The sequence below is a fragment of the Odocoileus virginianus genome, chromosome 2 (genome assembly GCF_023699985.2).
Source record: "Odocoileus virginianus isolate 20LAN1187 ecotype Illinois chromosome 2, Ovbor_1.2, whole genome shotgun sequence".
NCBI classification, from domain to species: Eukaryota; Metazoa; Chordata; class Mammalia; order Artiodactyla; family Cervidae; genus Odocoileus; species Odocoileus virginianus.
In genome coordinates this window covers 60,460,160-60,480,421 of record NC_069675.1, presented here as the reverse complement: position 1 = coordinate 60,480,421, position 20,262 = coordinate 60,460,160, and the positions used below count along the sequence as shown (strand labels likewise).

The 20,262-nt window shown below is 43.1% G+C and overlaps 1 protein-coding gene across 3 annotated transcripts in view; it reads left to right on the top strand.

Moving 5' to 3' along the window:
- The window catches only part of SPRED2 (sprouty related EVH1 domain containing 2), a 123,825-nt gene that overhangs the window by 53,101 nt on the left and 50,462 nt on the right, over window positions 1–20,262 (top strand). The window contains exon 1 of one of the 3 annotated variants that reach the window (XM_020888274.2): window positions 13,715–13,873. The exons of the other annotated variants lie outside the window; for them this stretch is intronic. Coding sequence (XP_020743933.2) covers window positions 13,857–13,873 — 17 coding nt within the window. The 5' untranslated portion in view covers window positions 13,715–13,856. Of the gene's footprint in view, window positions 1–13,714; window positions 13,874–20,262 lie in introns of those variants that run through there. 3 annotated transcript variants of the gene reach the window in all.

Below are 20,262 nucleotides of genomic sequence, written 5' to 3'. Positions count from 1 at the left end.
TGAATAGACTAAGGGGGGGTCACAGGTGGACTCGAGCAGAGAGCAACCAGCTGTCCCATCCTCTCACATTTACTTCTGACTTTTTCCTTAGCCACTCTGTTAGGTTTCTGGAGCAAGGATTCTCAAACTTTGCTTGTCCATTAGAATTGCCTAAGTAACTGAAAAAGAATCGAGAAATCCAGACTATACCATGCCCTCAAACAATTAATCACCAAAAAAAAAAAAAAAGACAAAACCCACAGAACTCCCAAAGTGCAGCCAGGTTTGAGAACCATGTCTTACTTGATAGGAAGAAGACTCTTCTGTTACAGTTACTGAGTTGACTTGGTTTTGTGTGGTCACCAACCCTTTATCATCTGGGGCTGAGGTATCACCCTTAGGGGTTGAGCTGCCTGTTCTCATCAGTAGTGAGGTCTCAGTGGAATTTAGCTATTATAACAACTGTTTTCTTATAAAGTGACTTACCTAATCTCAAAGATAAAGAAGGCAGTGTAATGGACACCGTGTACTCACGACTCAGCATTCATTCAACACACACTTTGGTGGGGGGGCGATAGGGTGGGACGGGGTATTTTAAAGCAGATTTCATGCATCATTTCATCCATAAATCTTTCAATATGTATCTCTAAGAAATAATGACCTAAAAATAGAACCACAACACTATCGTCACACCTAAGAAAATTAACAGTAATTATGCAATTTCACGTAATAGCAAATCCATGTTCAGTTTTTTTTCCCATTTGTTTTAAAAATGCCCTTATACATTTGGTTTGTTCCAATTAGGGCCCACAGAAGCATAATTCATTTTTAATGTTTGACCATAACCCTGGGGTAATTAAGCCATCACTGTGTGCAAACACAGGTAATGATGCGTGTGACCTCTGCAAGAAGGTGTAAATGGCATTTGGTCTCTTCAGTACTTTTCTTAGCCCTTCTGGTGGGACCTTGACCTGTCATGGAGGAAATGCTCATGGAAGCCCCAGCCGCAACCACTTGTGTGCTGCTCTGCTTCTGCCTGAAGGCATGTTCCCTTTGGTAAACTTAGAATAGAACCTTCAGGATGCTTGTGAAAAGAGGATTATGAGTCAGCTCCGTGAACAGCTTAGAATTTCCTGCTCCTGTGCTGGAGGCGGTGTCTGGGAAGGGCTCAGACTGCCCCTTGGACTCTCTCTGGGCTTTGCTGCTGGGCCCCGTTTGCTGTTGACTTGGGGGTGTTTACCTGGGACATAGGCTCTGATGCAAGGAGCAGCCTACAGCCATCCCCAGGGGTGCAGATGGCTCTGTGCCTGCACCTCCTGCTGAACCTTTGGGTTTGGGTTCAGGTAATGACCAGGGACAGACAGGGTTGCTCTCTGCTCTCTTAGGTAGCACCAGACACCTCATAGTCATTGCTTGGGCATGGTGTCTATGAGATAGATTGCTGTTAGAATGAATAGCCCCTAGAATGAATGAATGGTGAGGCTTTGGGTGGGGGTGGTAAGCAGGAGAAGGAAAAGAATGCAGAACGGGCACGCTAAATAATAATTGAATTCCGTCTCACTTCTACAAATGTCGATGGAGTACCTACTCTATATCTATCATACCAAATCAAAATCTTCTTTTATATACTTCCATAATTGTGTGTGTGTGTGTTTGCTTTAGAGGGGCTTTGTCTTGATTTCAGATGGATTTGCAGTTGTAAGATCTTCTTCTTTCTATCTCTGTACCAGAGATATCTCAGGTAGTTACAGAGCAGTAAGTAGACATCTTAATGTATAAAGGCAACTCTGATATATAAAGTTGTTCATCACAAAATTGTTTTCAAGGGCAAAAGGTTCAGAAGAGCCTAAATGTTCATTAATAAGGGACCAGTTAAGTAAACCGTGGTGCATCCTAGTAGTAGATATTGTTCAGATGTAAAAAGAGAATGAATCAGTTGTCTCTGTTCCCATGTGGAGAGATCTCCAATGGATAAAAAGCAAAATCCAGAACATGTGAATGACATGCTACCTTTTTTGTGAGAAAGGGTGAGTAAAGATAAATTTGCATAAACCCTGGAAGGATACACAACTTACAAAAGGTGGCTACTACAGGTTTGTTCGGTGAAAGAAGGAACCGGACAGATGGGATGTCATGATAGTATACCTTTTTATAGTTTGATTTATGAATCATGAATGTGTTGCCTAAGCAGAACAGTTAATGAAATCACAAAGAATAGATACATCTATACTTAACATTGTGCAGATAAATTGATTACTTACTATGCCCTGGCTAATCTGTTTTACAGATTACCCTTACTTAAACAGGCCAGGTCTGTTGTGGAATAGGCCAGTGAAGCTCTAGCCAGCCCAGGGAATGTGTGCCCTGTTCTTCCCATGATGCCTTGCTCAGCAGTAGATTATAAATATTTGGTGCTATTGGGCAGCCCCTAGGCATTCCCCCTTCCTCATCCTGAAATATAAACTGAGCTGACAAGATCCAAAGTTGAAATGTAGGGGGCAGGGGAAGTGGGCTGCTGTGTCCTCCGGCACAGTTAGCGGCTGTCTTCTAAGGAGGAGGCGTGGTGGGGAGCTGAGGAGAGAGGGCGTGGCGTCTCTCTTGGAGTAATCTTTTGCTTAAATGTTGGCATCCTGTGCACCGTGTTGTCTACGTTTGTATTTCTTTTCAGCTTCTATTCAGTGGCAGCAGAATCCCTCTGAGCTGAACCGGTCCCACCCTGGTCATGTGGAATGTTCTAATGTTAAGACTTGCTCTTCATATCCTGCATATTCTCTGTAGCAGAGACAATTCCTCAGGGCCCGAAGGAGACAAACAAATGAAGTCCATGGAACAGTTTCCTCCCTGTTGAGTGGAGAAAGAGGAGCAGAGAGGATTTTGGGGGCGACTTCAAACAAAGAACACATAGGAACAAACCCTGTTCAAAAGCACTCAGAAAGATGAAATTCAAGGACACACAGGACTTTTTCTTGGCTCTGTCACAAACACACCTTTTATATTTTAGTCCAGTTTGTGCATTTGGGGCTTGCTTTTTGGTTTTTCGTTTATAAGATAGGGGGGACCTGCATTCATTGTCCGTTCCCCTCCGCTGTTCCCCCGTAGCCATCTGATACTTCTTTTAATAAGACTTGAAGGCTGTCCTTTTCAATGGCAGCCAAGTGAAGGGAGTGAGTAAGCGCTCCTCTGTTCTTCCTCCGGTGAGTGCTTTACCGAGTACTGTGCAGGGGTGGGTGCTGGTCAGGTGAGGCTCAATCAGGGACATGTCATCTCTTCTGAGTTGAGTTTTACACATGATGAAAATCACTCATAAGTACCCTTGACAGCTCTTTAGGAGGCCAGCATGCAATCTTTTACCTCCTCCCTCCAGTCTTAGGAAGAAGGACCACTGCTTTGTTTTGTGTGTGTGTGTTTGTTTGTTTGTTTTTTTCAGGACCACTGTTTTTATGATGGAGCAGGAAATGAGGTGGTCGGCTAGCATTTAGAGTCCATGTTGAGAGATGAATATGTACCACATCTTTATTTTTTATTTTTATTTATTCTTTTGGCCACGCCACATGGCATGTGGGATCTTAGTTTCCTGACGAAGGATGGAACCGGTACCCCCTGCAGTGGAAGCGCAGAGTCCTAACTGCTGGCCACCGGGGATGTCCCTGTAGTGTGTCTTTAAATACCAGAGTCACATCAAGGGGAGCAGTGGACCAGGAGACACACGTGGATGAAGGGTCCCCAGATCTCTGCTGACACTGGGGGCTGTGTTTCCTCCAGAGGAAGAGCCTCTTCTGTCTTTAAATATACCCAGCCTCTTGCTTCTGTTCTCTGACTGAGCAGGTGCTGTTGAATTTGGAAGGTTAACCGTGAATATGTGAGACTTCCCTAGAAGCCACCTTCACCTTAACTAGCTTCACCCAGAGCAAGGTTCTTTGTTTGGTGAAGTACTTTGAATTCTTTCCTCCCCTCTTGCAGCCGGGAAGGACCACTGGGGTTCCTGGGAAAGGGGGACACCTGAAGCAAGTTGTATGCTCACCACCTGTGCCTCGAGAAGTGGGTGCCTGTGTCAGTGATCTGTAATCTTTATCTGATAGTTGCAGTACATTGATCAGCAAGCCCTAACTCAGGTTCACTGGCCCATTTTTTAAATAATCAGAAGCACTTTACAGAATAATGAGTGACTTCGGCTAACCTGATGGTGGTTTACTTAACCTGCCACCGAGAATTCTAGAGCAGGGACATATTCTGGACACTGTCATCTGCTTTTCTTGTTTTGGAATCATCTGATTGCTTTTCAAAAACCAGAAGTGAACAGTGTGACAGAATGTAGGGGTGATTTGGGGTTCAGCCAGGCAGGTAATTCTCAGTAAGGAGTGATGGGCTGAGTGTCACAGGTCTCAGGCCCATTGCTTTCCTGCTGGTACAGCTGTATCTGAATAAGAAACGTGGCCACTGGTCTTAGTTACCTCCTCTGTCAAATGTGGTTAGTGTAGAAATAGATACCTCTGAGACTCATTTTAGAATTCTAGGCTGCTCTTCTGGTTTTTAGTTAATATCTAAGGCTTGCTAAGTCGCTCAGTCATGTCCAACTCTGTGATCCTATGGACTGTAACCCACTAGGCTCCTCTGTCCATGAGGACTCTCCAGGCAAAAATACTGGAGTGGGCTGCTATGGCCTCCTCCAGGGGATCTTCCTGACCCAGGATTTGAACCTGCATCTCTTATGTCTCCAGCATTGGCAGGCAGATCCTTTACCACTAGCACCTCTAAAGCTTATATGGTGCTAAACCCATAAATTACTTACCCTCCCTTCGGGGATGCTGAACTAAAATGGGGGGACAAAATATCTGGCTAAGCCCTGAACACATTATCTTTTGTGTTTTTTAAATCAGAAATGATTAAATAGAAAAATAGGAAAATATTATTTCCCAATTATTTTTTAACAGGATTCAGGTAGTGGCAAAGAATACATTAAATTAGTAAACACGCATCACATAACTTTAGACACAGGTAATGCTCTTAAGTTATACCACGTAGATTTCATCTCAGGTGAATGTTTTTCTTTGTATTCCCTAAATGCTCTGCCATAAACCTAATACTTCTGTAATGAAGAAAAAAATACACATTTCAAGAGTTTGTCACCACCTTTCTGTCGTTTCTTCCCTTTCTATAATCTTCATCTCCACCCTCTATTAAGCAATAAAGGATAATGTGTCTGTTGAATGAATGAAAGAAATTCAATCTGCCAAGGGTTTACCATTTGCCATATGCTGAGCTACAAAAGTAAAAACAAAAAAGAAGAAAAAAAAAAACTTAAGCATCTCAAGTCCAATGGCAAAGGTTACATGCAAATCCTAGAGAGATGCTGTCACTGTGGTACCAATGGCCATGGAGATGGAGAAGAAGGTATGCTAGGCTGTTCCCCCTCTCCAGTCTGTCTGTGATTAGAAGTTCTGTGAGATTGTAAGGCTCAGCACCTGCCTATAACACAAGCGTGGCTAATGTTGACATTAGCTGCTATTGTTGACTAATGTTGGTAAGGAAAAGTCAGTTCTAGCTTCGGCATGAGAGTCACATCCTTTAAACAGGTGGGTTAGTTTAAGCTGGCCTCTGAGATCCAGGGTCAGGAACATGACTGTGCCCCTGGCTCCTCCAGCACTGCCCAGCTCTCCACTCGTCTGTCTTCTCTGTCTGCTTGCATCACTAGGCAGTTTTCCTGTTATCAGTCCATTCTCTGTACAACTTTGGAGCTTGAGAGACTAAACTAGTTTAAGCCCTGAGTTTTCTATACAAGGAAGGGTCTCTGCATCTTGAGGTCATACAACTAATGGTAAAGTTAAGCCCAAGCTGTGAAGTGAAGTGAAAGTCGCTCAGTCGTGTCCGACTCTTTGTGACCCCATGGGCTATACAGTCCATGGAATTCTCCAGGCCAGAATACTGGAGTGGGTAGCCTTTCCCTTCTCCATGGGATCTTCCCAGCCCAGGGATTGAACCCAGGTCTCCCACATTGCAGACAGATTCTTTACCAGCTGAGCCACAAGGGAAGCTACTTGTGACCCAGGCTACTGCTTCCCAATAGAATAAATTTGCAGGGTTTCTAGCCCAAGTCATGTGTGCTATGTACATAGGTGGATGATTAAAAAGTTACTGTTAGGAGTTCTCAGAAAAGATTTCTGTTTCCACAGTCAAATATCTGTAGAGCCATCTGACAAACAGGTGGCTACCATTGTCTTGGATAACTTTTTGGTGACCAGCAGCAATCAAGGTGAGTGGTTAGATTCCTCTTCTGAAGACTATCCCTGGAACTGTACAATGTTTGAGCGGCTTCACATCTAATTCTGGCTGCAAGTTAGGAAAACAACAGGGTGGGCTGAGCTGACCTGATGGAAATTTGGGTCCAATATGTTCAGTCTGTGCTGTGATCCCCATGATACAAGTGTACCTTGAGGAATAAGCCTCAAGCATGAAGTGAAGAAGTGACAAAGTGTTAGTTGCTCAGTCGTATCTGACTTTTTGTGACCCCATGGACTTGTAGCCCGCCAGGCCTCTCTGTCCATGGGATTTTTCAGGCCACAATACTGGAGTAGGTAGCCATTCTCTTCTCCAGGGGATCTTCCTGACCCAGGGATTGAACCCAGGTCTCCTGCATTGTAGGTGGATTCTTAACATCTGAGCCACCAGGGAAGCCTCAGCAGAGATTTCAAGCATAGACCTACCTCACTGTTCAGCCTGGCAGATGTCAGGTTCACTAGATAGTTACCCATTACGCACTCCTGTGTGTGTTGAGGGAGAGAGAGAGAGAGTGTGTGTGTATGTGTGTCTTTCCACATCTTGAGGCGACTTCATCCCCTGAACTTAAAGTCCTACCCCTAGAAGCTTGGCTTCTGTCTCCAGCCCGGATCTCTGAGTCTAAGTCCTGTTGCCGTGTTAACTTAGTCCAGTTTGGAAGGCAACATGATCTGATGGACGCCTGGCCTGCAGCCCTACCATGGACCCAGACCCGGAATGCTTTTATCTATTCCTTGCTCATCAAGTCCATGGCTCCTTCAGTAATTTTCCAGGGTGACGTTCCCATATTTCTGATGTATTTCAGAGTCCTTCTTCTTCTTTTATCAGTCTTATTTGTAGAACATCCTGTTCTGAAAAAACTTAGACTATCTAACCTAAGTCGACCTAGTCACTCATCCCTCTTTTCTCCCTTGAGGCCATCAACAAAAATTGTGGCTGTGTTGATATAGTCATATATCACCCCACTTCAAATGAGCACTGGGTAAATGTGAGTTGCTGTTGCCTTTCCCTAAAGATACCTGGCTGAATCCATAAGCCCAGCTCTGAAAGGTTTTCACATCATGTGGTCTCTTTAAAAAAAAAAAAAATCTACTTAGGTTAATAGCTCATATGTGTTTAATCATTGCAGGTCTTCTGGCTCTTACCAAAGACATCCCTAAATTAACCATGAGCTTTGGAGAGAGTCTTATTTTACCCCTGTGTTAGACAGTCACACTTTAAGGAACACAGCTGAACACTGACTTGGCTTCAAGGGATATATGTCGCTCTATGTGCCATCTCTGACCTGCTGCTCTCAAGATGTAACAACAGAAACCGTCTGCCTCCCTTCTTTTCCTTGACCAGCTCCAGCGCAGCCATCATCCTTCACTTTAGTATGTAACACAGGCCGTTTTCTATTGGACTGACCTCACAGGGATGTTGATATTTGCCAGGAATGCAAGTGACCTCCAAAAAGACTCCAAGTGCACCCCAGATACAGTCTCTGTCCCAGCAGCTGGCTACGACTGTTTTTTGGGTTTTGGTTTTTTTTTTTAATAAGAGAACTAACTGAAAGCAGTGTGAATGGTTTCTTTTGTTCAAATTTCCTCTCCCAGAGGCCAGTCCCAAGAGTCCCTTCACCTGCATTATCCATTAATGCTGTGGGTTTATTTTCCCCAAATAAACAAGCATTCCTGCCAAAGAAAATAGGCAGCACGATGGATGCAGTGATACATCTTGGGACCAGCCTTTGAGGCGTGTTCTTCATTTTTCTGGGTTGGTCCACAGTCTCCTTACTGGACTCCTGCGGGCAGCAGCCGAGTTGGAGCAGCCCCCCATTTCTGAAGGTCCCTCAGGCAGTATGAATCCCGCCCATGGCTGTCCAGCCCTCTTGAAAGCACCCTTCATTTCTGTTGGCACAGCTTCCTGAGTGCCTCTTCCAGATCATCTTTCACCTCTTGCCTGAGGCTCTGGGGACACATGTGGTTTCAACATAATGCACAGATGTGACTTGGGGGAGGAGAATTACAGCTGTGGACTCACATCAGCTGGGGTCACTGGACTCTGAAATAGGGGAGGTCAGGAAGGAGGGGAGACAGGAAAGACCAGCAGACAACCTCAGGCTCTGTAGATTTCCCCACCCGCCATGAGATGGAGTGCTATAGTGAGTATTCTGCATTATAAGGAAAGCATGAGCTACACAGCTCATGTGGACCAGATCACCATAAATAATACTCGTGCATCTGGTTCTAAATTGAGATATTAAGCAGAATAAGGGAACAATGACCAAAACTTCTATAGGGAAAAGACCTGGTTCTTTATCCACCCAAATGGTGGTCACCAGGGGGTTGAAAAACTTTTTCTGTAAAGGTCTGGATAGTAAATATTTTCAGCTCTGGGGACCATATGGTTTCTGTCACAACTGCTCAGTCCTGCGTTTATACCTCTGAAGTGGCCGCAGATGATAGGTGATCAGACCAGTGTGGTGACTGGCCACAATGTGCCTGCCCGTGACAGTCTAGATTCATAAAACTTGCAGACATCCTCATCATTGTTTGCACAAATGAACAAGTGCTCTGTAAGTGGCCAGGCCATATGCTAAGTACTTTTTGTGTATGATGGCATTTATCCCATTCAGAATGCTTCTCTGAGATTGTTAATAGTATTATGCCCATTTTATAGACAAAGAAGAAAAGGCTTAGAGAAGTTACATAAGTAAGGGCCATATGGGATTTTAACCAAGATAATTCAACTCCAGGCTCAAGCTCCCTGATAGCTCAGTTGGTAAAGAATCGACCTGCAATGCAGGAGACCCTGGTTCAATTTCTGGGTCGGGAAGTTCCCCTGGAGAAGAGATAGGCCACCCACTCCAGTTTTCCTGGGCTTCCCTTGTGGCTCAGCTGGTAAAGAATCCACCTGCAATGTGGGAGACCTGGGATTGATCCCTGGGTTGGGAAGATCCCTGGAGAAGGGAAAGGCTACCTACTCCAGTATTCTGGCCTAGAGAATTTCATGGACTGTATAGCCCATGGGGTCACAAAGAGTTGAACACAACTGAGTGACTTTCACTTTCACTTTCAAGCTCTTTACCACTACACACAGTCTTTGGTACCTACATCATTTACATTCACATTTAATTTTATGCTTTTAAATCTTAACATTAACTAGTATTTGGGCTTTAGCCACACACCCCCAATACATACATACAGATAATTGCTAAAACTCTTATATAATGTAATATATTGCAAGAATTAAAATGTTCTTCCCAGTGAGTTCTGCTCCTTAACACCCCAAAATCAGTGCTAGGAGATGAATATGTGAAGACCTAGGGGATTAAGAAGTCAAAGATTTCCAGGCTGGCTTTCACATTCCAAGACCCAGTACTGATAATGAGTAAGGTGAAGTGGAGCTGGGCCCACGCCGCTCCTTCGGATGGCCTTGCCCAGGAACTGCCCCCTCTTTAACAGAGACACCAACACCCAGTGAGAGCCATCAGCCTGCCCTGCACAGGTGCAGGGTCCTTAACTGGCACGAACGGTGGCAAGGACACCGTTGTGTGGTCGGGAAACCTCCAGCAATCCAGCATGTGCATGTGTGTGAGTCGCTCCATCGTGTCCAACTCTTTGCAACCCCATGGACTGTAGCTCACCAGGCTCTTCTGTCCATGGGACTCTGCAGGCAAGAATCCTAGAGTGGGTTGCCATTCCCTTCTCCAGGGGATCTTCCCAACTCACGGACTGTACTGGCATTTCCCACATTGCAGGCAGATTCTTTAGGGGCTGAGCCACCAGGAAGTCAGCCAAATAGAAATCTCCATTACAAAGCACAGAAACCAAGTCTGGACATCTTTTTTGTTGTTACAAGTGAGGTGAGTTCTGAAGAAAACTTAAAAAATAAAAGATTGGGAGGGGGGAAGCATTCTGTAACCCATGATTTATAGCAGTAGTTCCCAAAGTGCTTGCTTCAACTCTTAGGGATAGGAATGGGTGAGGGGTTCTTGTAGTCAAATCAGTTTGTGAGATGCAGGACTAAACAAGAAAACAATATTCTCGAGGATGTAGTATGTTTTCTTCCAAAAATGTGTGCTTGGGGGGTTTGTTTAGCTTTTATTTTTGTTTTGGAGCCTATTATAAAATTGTCTGCAAGGAAGACCCTATGAGGGGTCCTAACCCAGAGGCTTTCCCAATGTTCGTTGTTGTTGTTTAGTCGCTAAGTTGGGTCCGGCTCTTTGCAGCCCCGTGGACTATAGCCCTCCATGCTCCGCTGTCCATGGAATTTCCCAGCAAGAATACTGGAATGAGTTGCCGTTTCCTGTTCTGGGGGATCTTCCTGACCCAGGGATTGAACCCACATCTTCTGTCTTGATAGGCAGACTCTTTACCATTGAGCCACCAGGGAAACCCTTCCTAATGTTTACATTTAGGTCTAAGTTTTTTTTTTTTTTTTTTTTTTGATAGGTGAGGGTTCAGTTCAGTTCAGTTGCTCAAGTCATGTCCGACTCTTTGTGACCCCATGAGCCACAGCACGCCAGGCCTCCCTGTCCTTCACCAACTCCCAGAGTTCACCCAAACCCATGTCCATTGAGTCGGTGATACCATCCAACCATCTCATCCTCTGTCGTCCCCTTCTCCTCCTGCCCTCAATCTTTCCCAGCATCAGGGTCTTTTCAAATGAGTCAGCTCTTCGCATCAGGTGGCCAAAGTATTGGAGTTTCAGCCTCAGCATCAGTCCTTCCAATGAATATTCAGGACTGATTTCCTTTAGGATGGACTGGTTGGATCTCCTTGCTGTCCACGGGACTCTCAAGAGTCTCAAGACTTTCTTCTCCAACACCACAATTCAAAAGCATCAATTCTTCTGTGCTCAGCTTTCTTTATAGTCCAACTCTCACATCCATACATGACCACTGGAAAAACCATAGCCTTAACTAGACGGACCTTTGTTGGCAAAGTAATGTCTCTGCTTTTCAATATGCTGTCTAAGTTGATCATAACTTTCCTTCCAAGGAGTAAGCCTCTTTTAATTTCATGGCTGCAATACCATCTGCAGTGATTTTGGAGTCCAGAAAAATAAAGTCAACCACTGTTTCCTCATCTGTTTGCCATGAGGTAATGGGACCGGATGCCATGATCTTAGTTTTCTGAATGTTGAGCTTTAAGCCAACTTTTTCACTTCTTCTTTCACCTTCATCAAGAGGCTCTTTAGTTCTTCTTCACTTTCTGCCATAAGGGTGGTGTCATCTGCATATCTGAGGTTATTGATATTTCTCTCAGCAATCTTGATTCCAGCTTGTGCTTCCTCCAGCCCAGCGTTTCTCATGATGTCCTCTGCATATAAGTTAAATAAGCAGGGTGACAATATACAGCCTTGACGTACTCCTTTCCCTATTTGGAACCAGTCCGTTGTTCCATGTCCAGTTCTAACTTGCTTCCTGACCAGCATGCAGGTTTCTCCAGAGGCAGGTCAGGTGGTCTGGTGTCCCATCTCTTTAGGTGAGGGTAGCAGCAGCAAAACTGTGGTGGTTATTAAATCCATAAACATCTTTTGGTAACAAGGGTTATATATTTTCTTTTGTTTCTGTGTTTAACTTTATTTTGAAACTTGCAACTCTTCTCTAAGTGTGAAATGGATAGTATGAAGAACTCCTTTATATCCAAATCTCCATTTGTTAGCATTTTACCATATTTGCCATATTCTCATTCGTTTACATTATTATTGTTATTACTCTTGTGTTTTTAATTAGTGAAATATGAATTCTACAGTTCTTTAATGAACTATGGATTTATTTCTTCACTTCATGGAAACACAGATTAGGCTGGAAGTTAATTCCACCCCCTCCCATTTTTACCTGTTGCGCTAAGGTCAGTTTTACTTTCCAAGTATGTGAAAGATTATTTTTAAATTTCAAGGGGACCTTTTGATAAGCCTGTAGCTTACAGTCTGATTGAGGAAAGAATTTCAAAACTGGAAAGGCTTCCATTCTGGGCCACACAGTTGTGAACATTTTGGATTTGTGAGGGTCACATGATGTGGTATGGGGGCCGTCGTAACCATTTGCAGCCGGTTTGCAGCCTTCTTGGGCCCAGTCCCTTGAGGACTGGGTTGGCTGTTGACTGAGGTGGGAGCCTCGGCCTGATACTTCCTCCTTTCCTATCATAGGACCTCTGTCTTTCCAGTGTCCTGTGATGACTTGTCGCACTTTGAAAACGTACCTAGCAACACAGATGACTTTTTAAACAACATCTAGTTTCAAGAGTGATTTCCTGTAACATACATTGGAGCTTCCATATATGGGTTTTTTCTGGCCATAAAATCAAACCTCTCTTCCTCCTTCCGGTGGTTTAAGTAATCCAATTTGAGCATAAAGCGAGTCGTGCAAATCTTGTGCCACCTGGTTGGTGCGAGAGGACTCAAGTCAGACTTACATAACCTCTACTGGAGACTTTCCAAAACCATATAAGGAAGCTGGCAGGTCACCCCTCCCTCATAATGTCAACACTGAGCTCCCAACAAAGCTGGGGCTTACATCCTGAAAGAAAGCGTGAGGAATAGCCTCCAGACAGGCTTGGGAGGTGAAGGCACTAGGCGTTGGTTCAGGGGATGGGGGCAGCCCTCACAGTGACCTCAGGATCTGTGTATCATGCCTTCCAGCTGGGAGCCCCCACACCCACCAGGCCACATATGATGCCCCCATTGACATGTATGGTGAGTTCATACTAACTAGAAAAGTGTCAGTACAGTTAGACCACAGGAACTGAATTTCTTTTTTAATTTTTGAAAACATTTTGTTATGCACAGTGTCAAGGAGAGAGAATAATGGAGCGAATTCCCACATACTCGCTAAACAGATGCAACAGTAATCAAGATTTTGTCACATTTCTTTAAACTTCCCTTTTAGGGGGTCAAAAATATTTCATAACAAATCTCAGATATTATAGCATTTCATCCCAAGCATACTTTTTCTTTAAAGTAGACATTTTGTAAACACAGTGCCACTACCCGCCTAACAGCATTATCCCAGGGACAAAATTTTGACATGGTATCTTTTTTTTTTCCCACAAAGATCCTGCGACTTGGTAACCTTACAACATAAGAACCAAAATGCCTGAGCTAGTTCCACTGAGCTTAAAAGAGGAGGGCAAGGGTCTTTGTTTTCAGTGCTGAACAAAATTATTTGTTCAGCAGGGATGGGGCAGGTAAACAACTTGTACTTGTGGTTCTCTAGACTGTAGTCTTGGGTATTGAGCTGTGCCATTTACTCCCCTGGTCATTTCACAGTATCCATGATTGATCATCGTAACTTACAGGAATTTTTTTTTTAAAACAATATTTTAATTGGAAAAAGCATCTGTCAGCTGTCAGGCTTCCAGCTTCCACTTTTGAGAAGCAGGATGTTGAATGTGAGTAATGACACAACAGGCCTATAAAATGCGGACTAACCCTCGGATGACTCATCCAGTGCGATGCAGTATATTTGTCAAGGAGACTGAATCATATATGGGGGAAACCACTTCTCAAGCAGCCAGCTGGTTCTCAGGTCCGCAAGAGCTGATCCATTTTTATCGGAAGCGCTGTAGTAGCAATAATGCTAATATCCAGCACTTGGGCTCTACAATGTAGAGGAAATGGCATCACCCACCAGGTATGTGCTTACTGTTTACATGGAACTTTATTTTCTTGTGGTTTCTCCTCTGCCTAACCTTTCTGCTGTCTGCTTTTAACATTTCTTAAGGGAGGGGGGAATTACTCTGATTTTAAGTAACTAAATATGTGTGTGTGTGTGTGTGTGTGTGTGTGTGTGTGCGCGCGCGCGTGCCCACATGCAAGGACAGACAGGTAACCACTCATCTTTTAACCAACACAGATCTCTTATCCACTCATCTCCCTTTCTGGAAACAAATTTCTCCTTACATGTTCAGATAGAAACGGTGTTAACCCAAACCTTTTAGTAGTTAATCCAAACCTCTAGTAAGCCTTAAATGATACTGCTAGGAAACAACAGAGGTGCTGTATACCTTTTAAGGCGGGGAGTGGGGTAGCTTAAAACAAACAAACAGAAGAATAAAGAAAACATGCACTAAGAAGGTAATCTAAGAATAAAACTATTGTATTTATTATGTTGGATTTTTGTTTTTAAATATTGTGCTTTTTCTTCTCCTCCAAGATGGATGACTTAGTGCCAGAAAGCTTTATTCCTCTACTAAGTGAATTATTTTTTTGCAAATCAGAATTTGCTCATCCTGAATTCATGCATTAACTTCTAGGTAGGTGGGAGAAAGGGTGGAGGAGATTGGTACCAACATTTAATTATAGCTTTCACATGATCTGAAGGATTGTTCTGCATAATTGGGAGGCTGTGTCGCCTGTCTGACCCTCTCTTCACTCACTAAATTTAAACAATGCCTGGCTAGTTAAGGCACATATCTTGTTTATTTGAGTGTATTAAACATTCCTATCTGTGTTGACAGTCCATTCAGCGTCTCCTCATATTTTATAAAAATACTTTTTGTATCCTCCTTGTTAGGGACAGATGCTATGGTTAGTTTATAGCAGTACTATTTATACTTTTCTGGTCTGTCTGTCCAGAATGACTGGGTCAGGACCCGAAACACAACTGCCCACAAATTTGCCTAAGATTTAGAATTTATAGGGCAGCCCTGTCTGTGGTGGTTAATTCTATTATCATTTGGAGAGTGTTAAACAGATCTGGGGTTACCAAGCTGGAAAAAAAGACAGTCTTTTTTTTCTCTTCCCCTTTCTTGTAAAGCTCGTAATAATGACTTGTTTTCCTTGAGGTATGTTTACTTTAAACTGTCAGTAAATGTATTAAATTTACTTACCTTAATACGTTCAGAAATTGGAATGATATGGTAAACCAGCATGAAGTGGGTTTGTTCTGTTTATTTCTGTTTGTTTTGTAGATTAGTTGTTGTTTAGTCATTCTGTTGTGTCCAACTCTTTGCGACCCCATGGACTGTAGCCTGCCGGGCTCCTCTGTCCATGAAATTCTCCAGGCAAGAATATTGGAGTGGGTTGACATTCCCTTCTCCAGGGGATCTTCCCAACCCAGGGATCGAACCTGTGTCTCCTTCATTGGTAGGCGGATTCTTTACCACTGAGCCACCAGGGAAGCCCTTTGTAGATTAAGGGGTACACTTTTTTTAGAATGGCCAATTTGTTTCTGGAGACAGGACCATCTCCAAATTTCATTAAATTTGTCTTCTATAAATGAAAGCCACCTGTTAGGCTGTAACATGCTAATTATGGTGAGGACAATAATGAGGAACAGTATTTGAAATATGTGGGGGTTTTGCTAAGAATTTTCCTGCCCACATCTGTACTGCTTATTTTTATGTGTATGTCTACACATGCATATATAGTGAATATTTAATAATAGCACTTAGTGATATTAAAAAATACTTCAGATTCAAAGTGAGAGTCCTTTTCATTCCTTCTCATTAACATTTTTTTTTTAAGTTATGGAAGAAACTCTTCTCTAAAATGTAGCTTGAGCCGAAGCCTGAGTTTTGCCATCTTATAGTGAGCAGCGTTGTCTCTCCAAGGCTTGGTGGGATGCTACACTCAGCCCAGGGCTCATTTTGTCAAAAGTCTTCAGAAAAATAATGTGACTTAATGTGAATTAAGGGGAGATTAGCTAATTTGTCCTGATTTTGCTACAGTCTTAGACTTTGATATCTTTTTTTTTCTTTCCCCTTTTGAGGCCTACAGAAAGTATTTTAGGCAAGTGTATGAAAACATTTACAGTTCTTGATTTATTGGTGTTTTTCTATGTCTGTGAAAAGGTCTTGTTCTCCTGTGACTGGTGCAGTTGAGACTAACTCAGGTCTCGTCCATGTTATTTCAGGGCAGCATAGACTTCTTTTTGTCAGTTACTTTTTACCCTCATGGCATATTGATCTCTACCATCTGCAGTGATAGTCATCCCTACAGGTTCTGGCAGCTCTTGGGAGCCCCTTGGATGTTAAGCCCCATGAGCCACAGTTCAAAGTGACCACCTGGTTTTCAGATGCCTACTTTCCCTTTTGAGGGAGGGGGGATACAGAGCACACTTGGTACCTAGGGTCTCCCATCATTCAGCTTGGAAGCGATTAATAGATATTGAATGAGATGCTGCCCTTGTTCAGAGCTCTGTGCTGGGTAATGTTAAATTTTAAAAGGCTGTGATCTGGGCCCAGCCGCATCCTTGCTTTCATTCCCTCTTCAGTGGAGATGCATCATTACAGGCAACAGTTTCCTCCTGGGCTTATTAGAGTCCATATTCCAGAGCCATTAATTGTTCTGTGTAGAAGCAACTTTTAGCTCTTCCCTTCTGATTCTTATGAATCTTATCTTTTCTTGGATGGCTCTCATATCAGAGAAAGAACTGCCCTACTCAAAAATTCATTTGATAGTTTTGGTGGCTGTGTTTTCTGAGCCAAGTAGATCAGTAGCCTTGGACAAAGGATTTTCCCCCCCTTCTTCCTTGAGGGGAGTGGCAGCCAAGGAGAGTGAATTCTCAAAGTTTATAGCATCATGGATGTTCAAGTGGCACTGATTAGTAAACACCAAGGGCAGTCTTTCCCAATCTTTGAGTTTTAAGGACCCCTCCCCTTTTTAGCATCTATTAATATTATATTCTAATGACTCAAAGCTATAATGAGCTCAGTAACCATTTAAAAATACTATAGATTATCTATCAAATTAAAATACTTATTTGTATTTAGAAGACTGGTTCAGTGAGCCTGCAGTCTGCGCTTGCAGTGCTCAGTGAATGATTTAAGGATGTCGGGTTATAGCTGTAGCCCCAGGGGAAAGCTGGATCTGCCTGTTGTCCGTTTCCTGTTGTCCTTTGCTCACTGTTCTGCTGTTACACTGTCCTCCCCACATCCGGGGTTTATGGTCACTCTGCCTTCACAGTGGGTGGGATTACTAGCACTTGTAGATAAATCTTGTATCATTTATCTGGAAATATCGACTTTTCTGTGTGGCTCAGAAAAGCCAGAGACAAATACAGAACAGGCTTAGGGCATCAACCCGGCTCTTAAGAACATGTGAATGGGGTGGATGACAATTCTGTTATCAGACCAGCCTGGACCCTTAATAATCCAGGTATAAGTTTGCTGACAGCCTGTTTGCCTTGTCATCTATGCCCAGATTGTCTTAGGATGGAGAAGGGACAGTTACAGAGTCTTTACTGAATTGCCAAGGAAGTCCCCCAGCATTTCTTCATGGCTAACGATCACCAAAGAGCAAGCACATGCCTTGGCACCTGGCTGGCACTTCAGCCCTCAGAGAAAGCCTGGGCCGCAGGACAGGCTGCCTTCCTTATGCACACTCTGAGCGATGCGTGGGGAGTTCTCTGCATTATCTTCACAGAGCTCTTTGCAGAGAACCACAGCAAGATACCATCTCTTTCCAGATTTCAGCCCAAAAGATGGCTTTTCATTTTCAGTGTTAATTCATAGAATTGTAAAGATACTCAGATTGGAGATGTCCAAGTTGGATTTGGCTGTTTTGTGGCTTTCTTTTAAACACTCATTCCTTGTGCCCATCCAGTGGAAGAGATGGGGTGCCTGCCATTGCTCTGGCCCCACAGGGCCTGCTGTTTGACTGGGCCTCTTGAATTCCATCAAATGGAGTGCAGACAGCATGTGTCATAGAGTCTGCTTGGGAAGGGTGAGGAGCAAAATTAGTGTCTGTGGGTGGGCGTGTGTTCTCATCACATCGCCAAAGAACTGCAGTGTGCAAAATCTGGCAGGAGCTCATTCCAAAGAAAAATAAAACAGCCCCTCTTTCTGCTTTGAAAAATATTTAAAAAAAACATCACTAGCCCCCATGTTAAAGAAATGGAATCATTAAAAATGCATCTGGGTGTGTGTGTGTGTGTGTGTGTATTTTAAATAATTTGAAAAACTGAGGTTGGAATAGAAGAAATAAAAAGATACTCATCAAAGAAAATAGTTTTTAGGGATTCTGTCGCTCATTTTGTAAACATGATAAGCATTCTATTAGAACATAATTGGCCAAGGATTAGGGGAAATCGTTAAGAGTTACCAACTAGGGGAAAGCCTGTTGTGCTTAACTTCTGTTCTTTGAGAGGATTTTGGAAGAAAAGCAATTTTTTGACTCAAGGAAGCCAATTACAAAGGAAATGTTTGTGTTTTTCATGTATGCAATTTGCCTTGTATCACAAGGAACAAAAGGGTATGCAACACTTACATTCATATTTGAAACACAAGATCTCCCTTTGATAGTTACCATGAGAAGGTCTGACACTTTGTTAATCTCTCCTCATGGTACAGAAGAATATTTCTTAGATTAAAGCATGCTTATAATATGTGTAGTTTGCACAACAGATATATACTACTTTCATAATTAGGGGAGAGTTTTAGGGTTTTAAATAGTGGTAATGTGAGGACAACAGAAATGTTCTTTAGCCAAAACCCCACATTTATGAATTTCAGGTTATTTTTGAGTATACCTACTTCAAGAGCCCCCTTTTTATTTCTCAAACTAATTGCTGTTCTGTGTGTGGAGGGGGCAAACAACATAAAATTTACCATCTTAACCATTTTCAAGTGTCCAGTGTATTCATGTTAACTATATGTAAGTTATTGTACAGCACATCTCTGAAACCTTTTCATCTTGAAACACTGAAACTCTGTAACCATTAAACAACTCCCACATCCTCCTACCCCAGCTCTTCACAGCCTCCATTCTGTTTTCTGTTTCTCTGAGTTTCACTACTTTAAATACTGAAATTTAAAAGTGGAATCATGCAGTATTTGTCTTTTTGTAACTGACTTATTTCACTTAGCATAATATCCTCAGAGTTCATCCATGTTGTAACATATGATGGGATTTTCTCCCCTTTTTAAAGCTGAAAAATATTCTGTTGAATATATTTCCTTTACCCATCATCCCTGATAGACATTTAGGTAGTTTCCATCTCTTGGCTGTTGTCAATAATGCTTCAGTGAACATGGATGTGAAATTAATTGCCCTTTGAAATAGGATTTGACTTTCAGTAAATATGAGGACTAATTCCTTGTGTACAAGCACAGGAAAAGGTGTCATCATGTCCAATCACCCTTTTCAGTTTGCTCAAGAGCTCCCATATCCTGAGTTTCTCACTGTGGGAAATGGCTTGATACGGAGCAGTTTTCAGTCCCAGATGGGGTATTTATGCTTCCTTCAGGGATCATGACATCCCTAGGGAGGAGCTTAGTCCTGGTTGGTGGCTGAAACACACTGGTGAATGAGCTGGACTCTGGGTAGTTCTTCTTGATGAGACGTTAGGACAGGAGCCCTTTCATCCTCTCTCCTGGTACTAGATGACAGCCTGCAGCATGGCTTCATGGTGTTGTGATTGCGTCTGTTGGGCCACGCAGCCTGCCACCTTACCTGTAAAGCGCTCTGCTGGGGGAAGTGGGGCCTGGCTGCTGGGTTGACTTGCCTTGGGCAGTAGTCTTTAGGTACCGCTGAATGCATGACCAAAAGCTCGGTTGGGCTCCCTGGAGTAAGTGTGTTGGTGATAGCCAGGAAGAAAACCCAAATTCAGCAGCTTATTAGCCTCCAAAGCTCTCATTATCTGTGAAGATCCTAAGTCTTAAAATCAAATGGCTGTCAGTCTTCCTCATTAGCCCTAGTGTTCCTTGGAAGTTCTTTCTGAATTCAAACTAGAATACTCTCCTACAAGTGAAACAGTATTTTAAGGAGATGGTGTTAAACTGTGAGCCATCTTGGTAGGTAGTTGGCCTACACATTCTCCTTACCTCCCAGTTCTTTTTATGGCAGGAAAGAAACTTCATGCAAGCACATGTACCAAGAGCATGGCTCTGTTTTGTAATATCTCAGAAGGAAATTGCCCTCATAGATCAAATCCTGTCCCTCTCTGTATAAGCCAAGGACTAGCCAAGGGTGGCTGTTTCGTGATGACCCTGTGAGCCTTGCCTGCTTCCTGCCTTTCTCGTTAATTGCTGTCATTGCTGGCGTGAAAGAAAAGAACGGTGACACTTGTTTGTGTTCCTA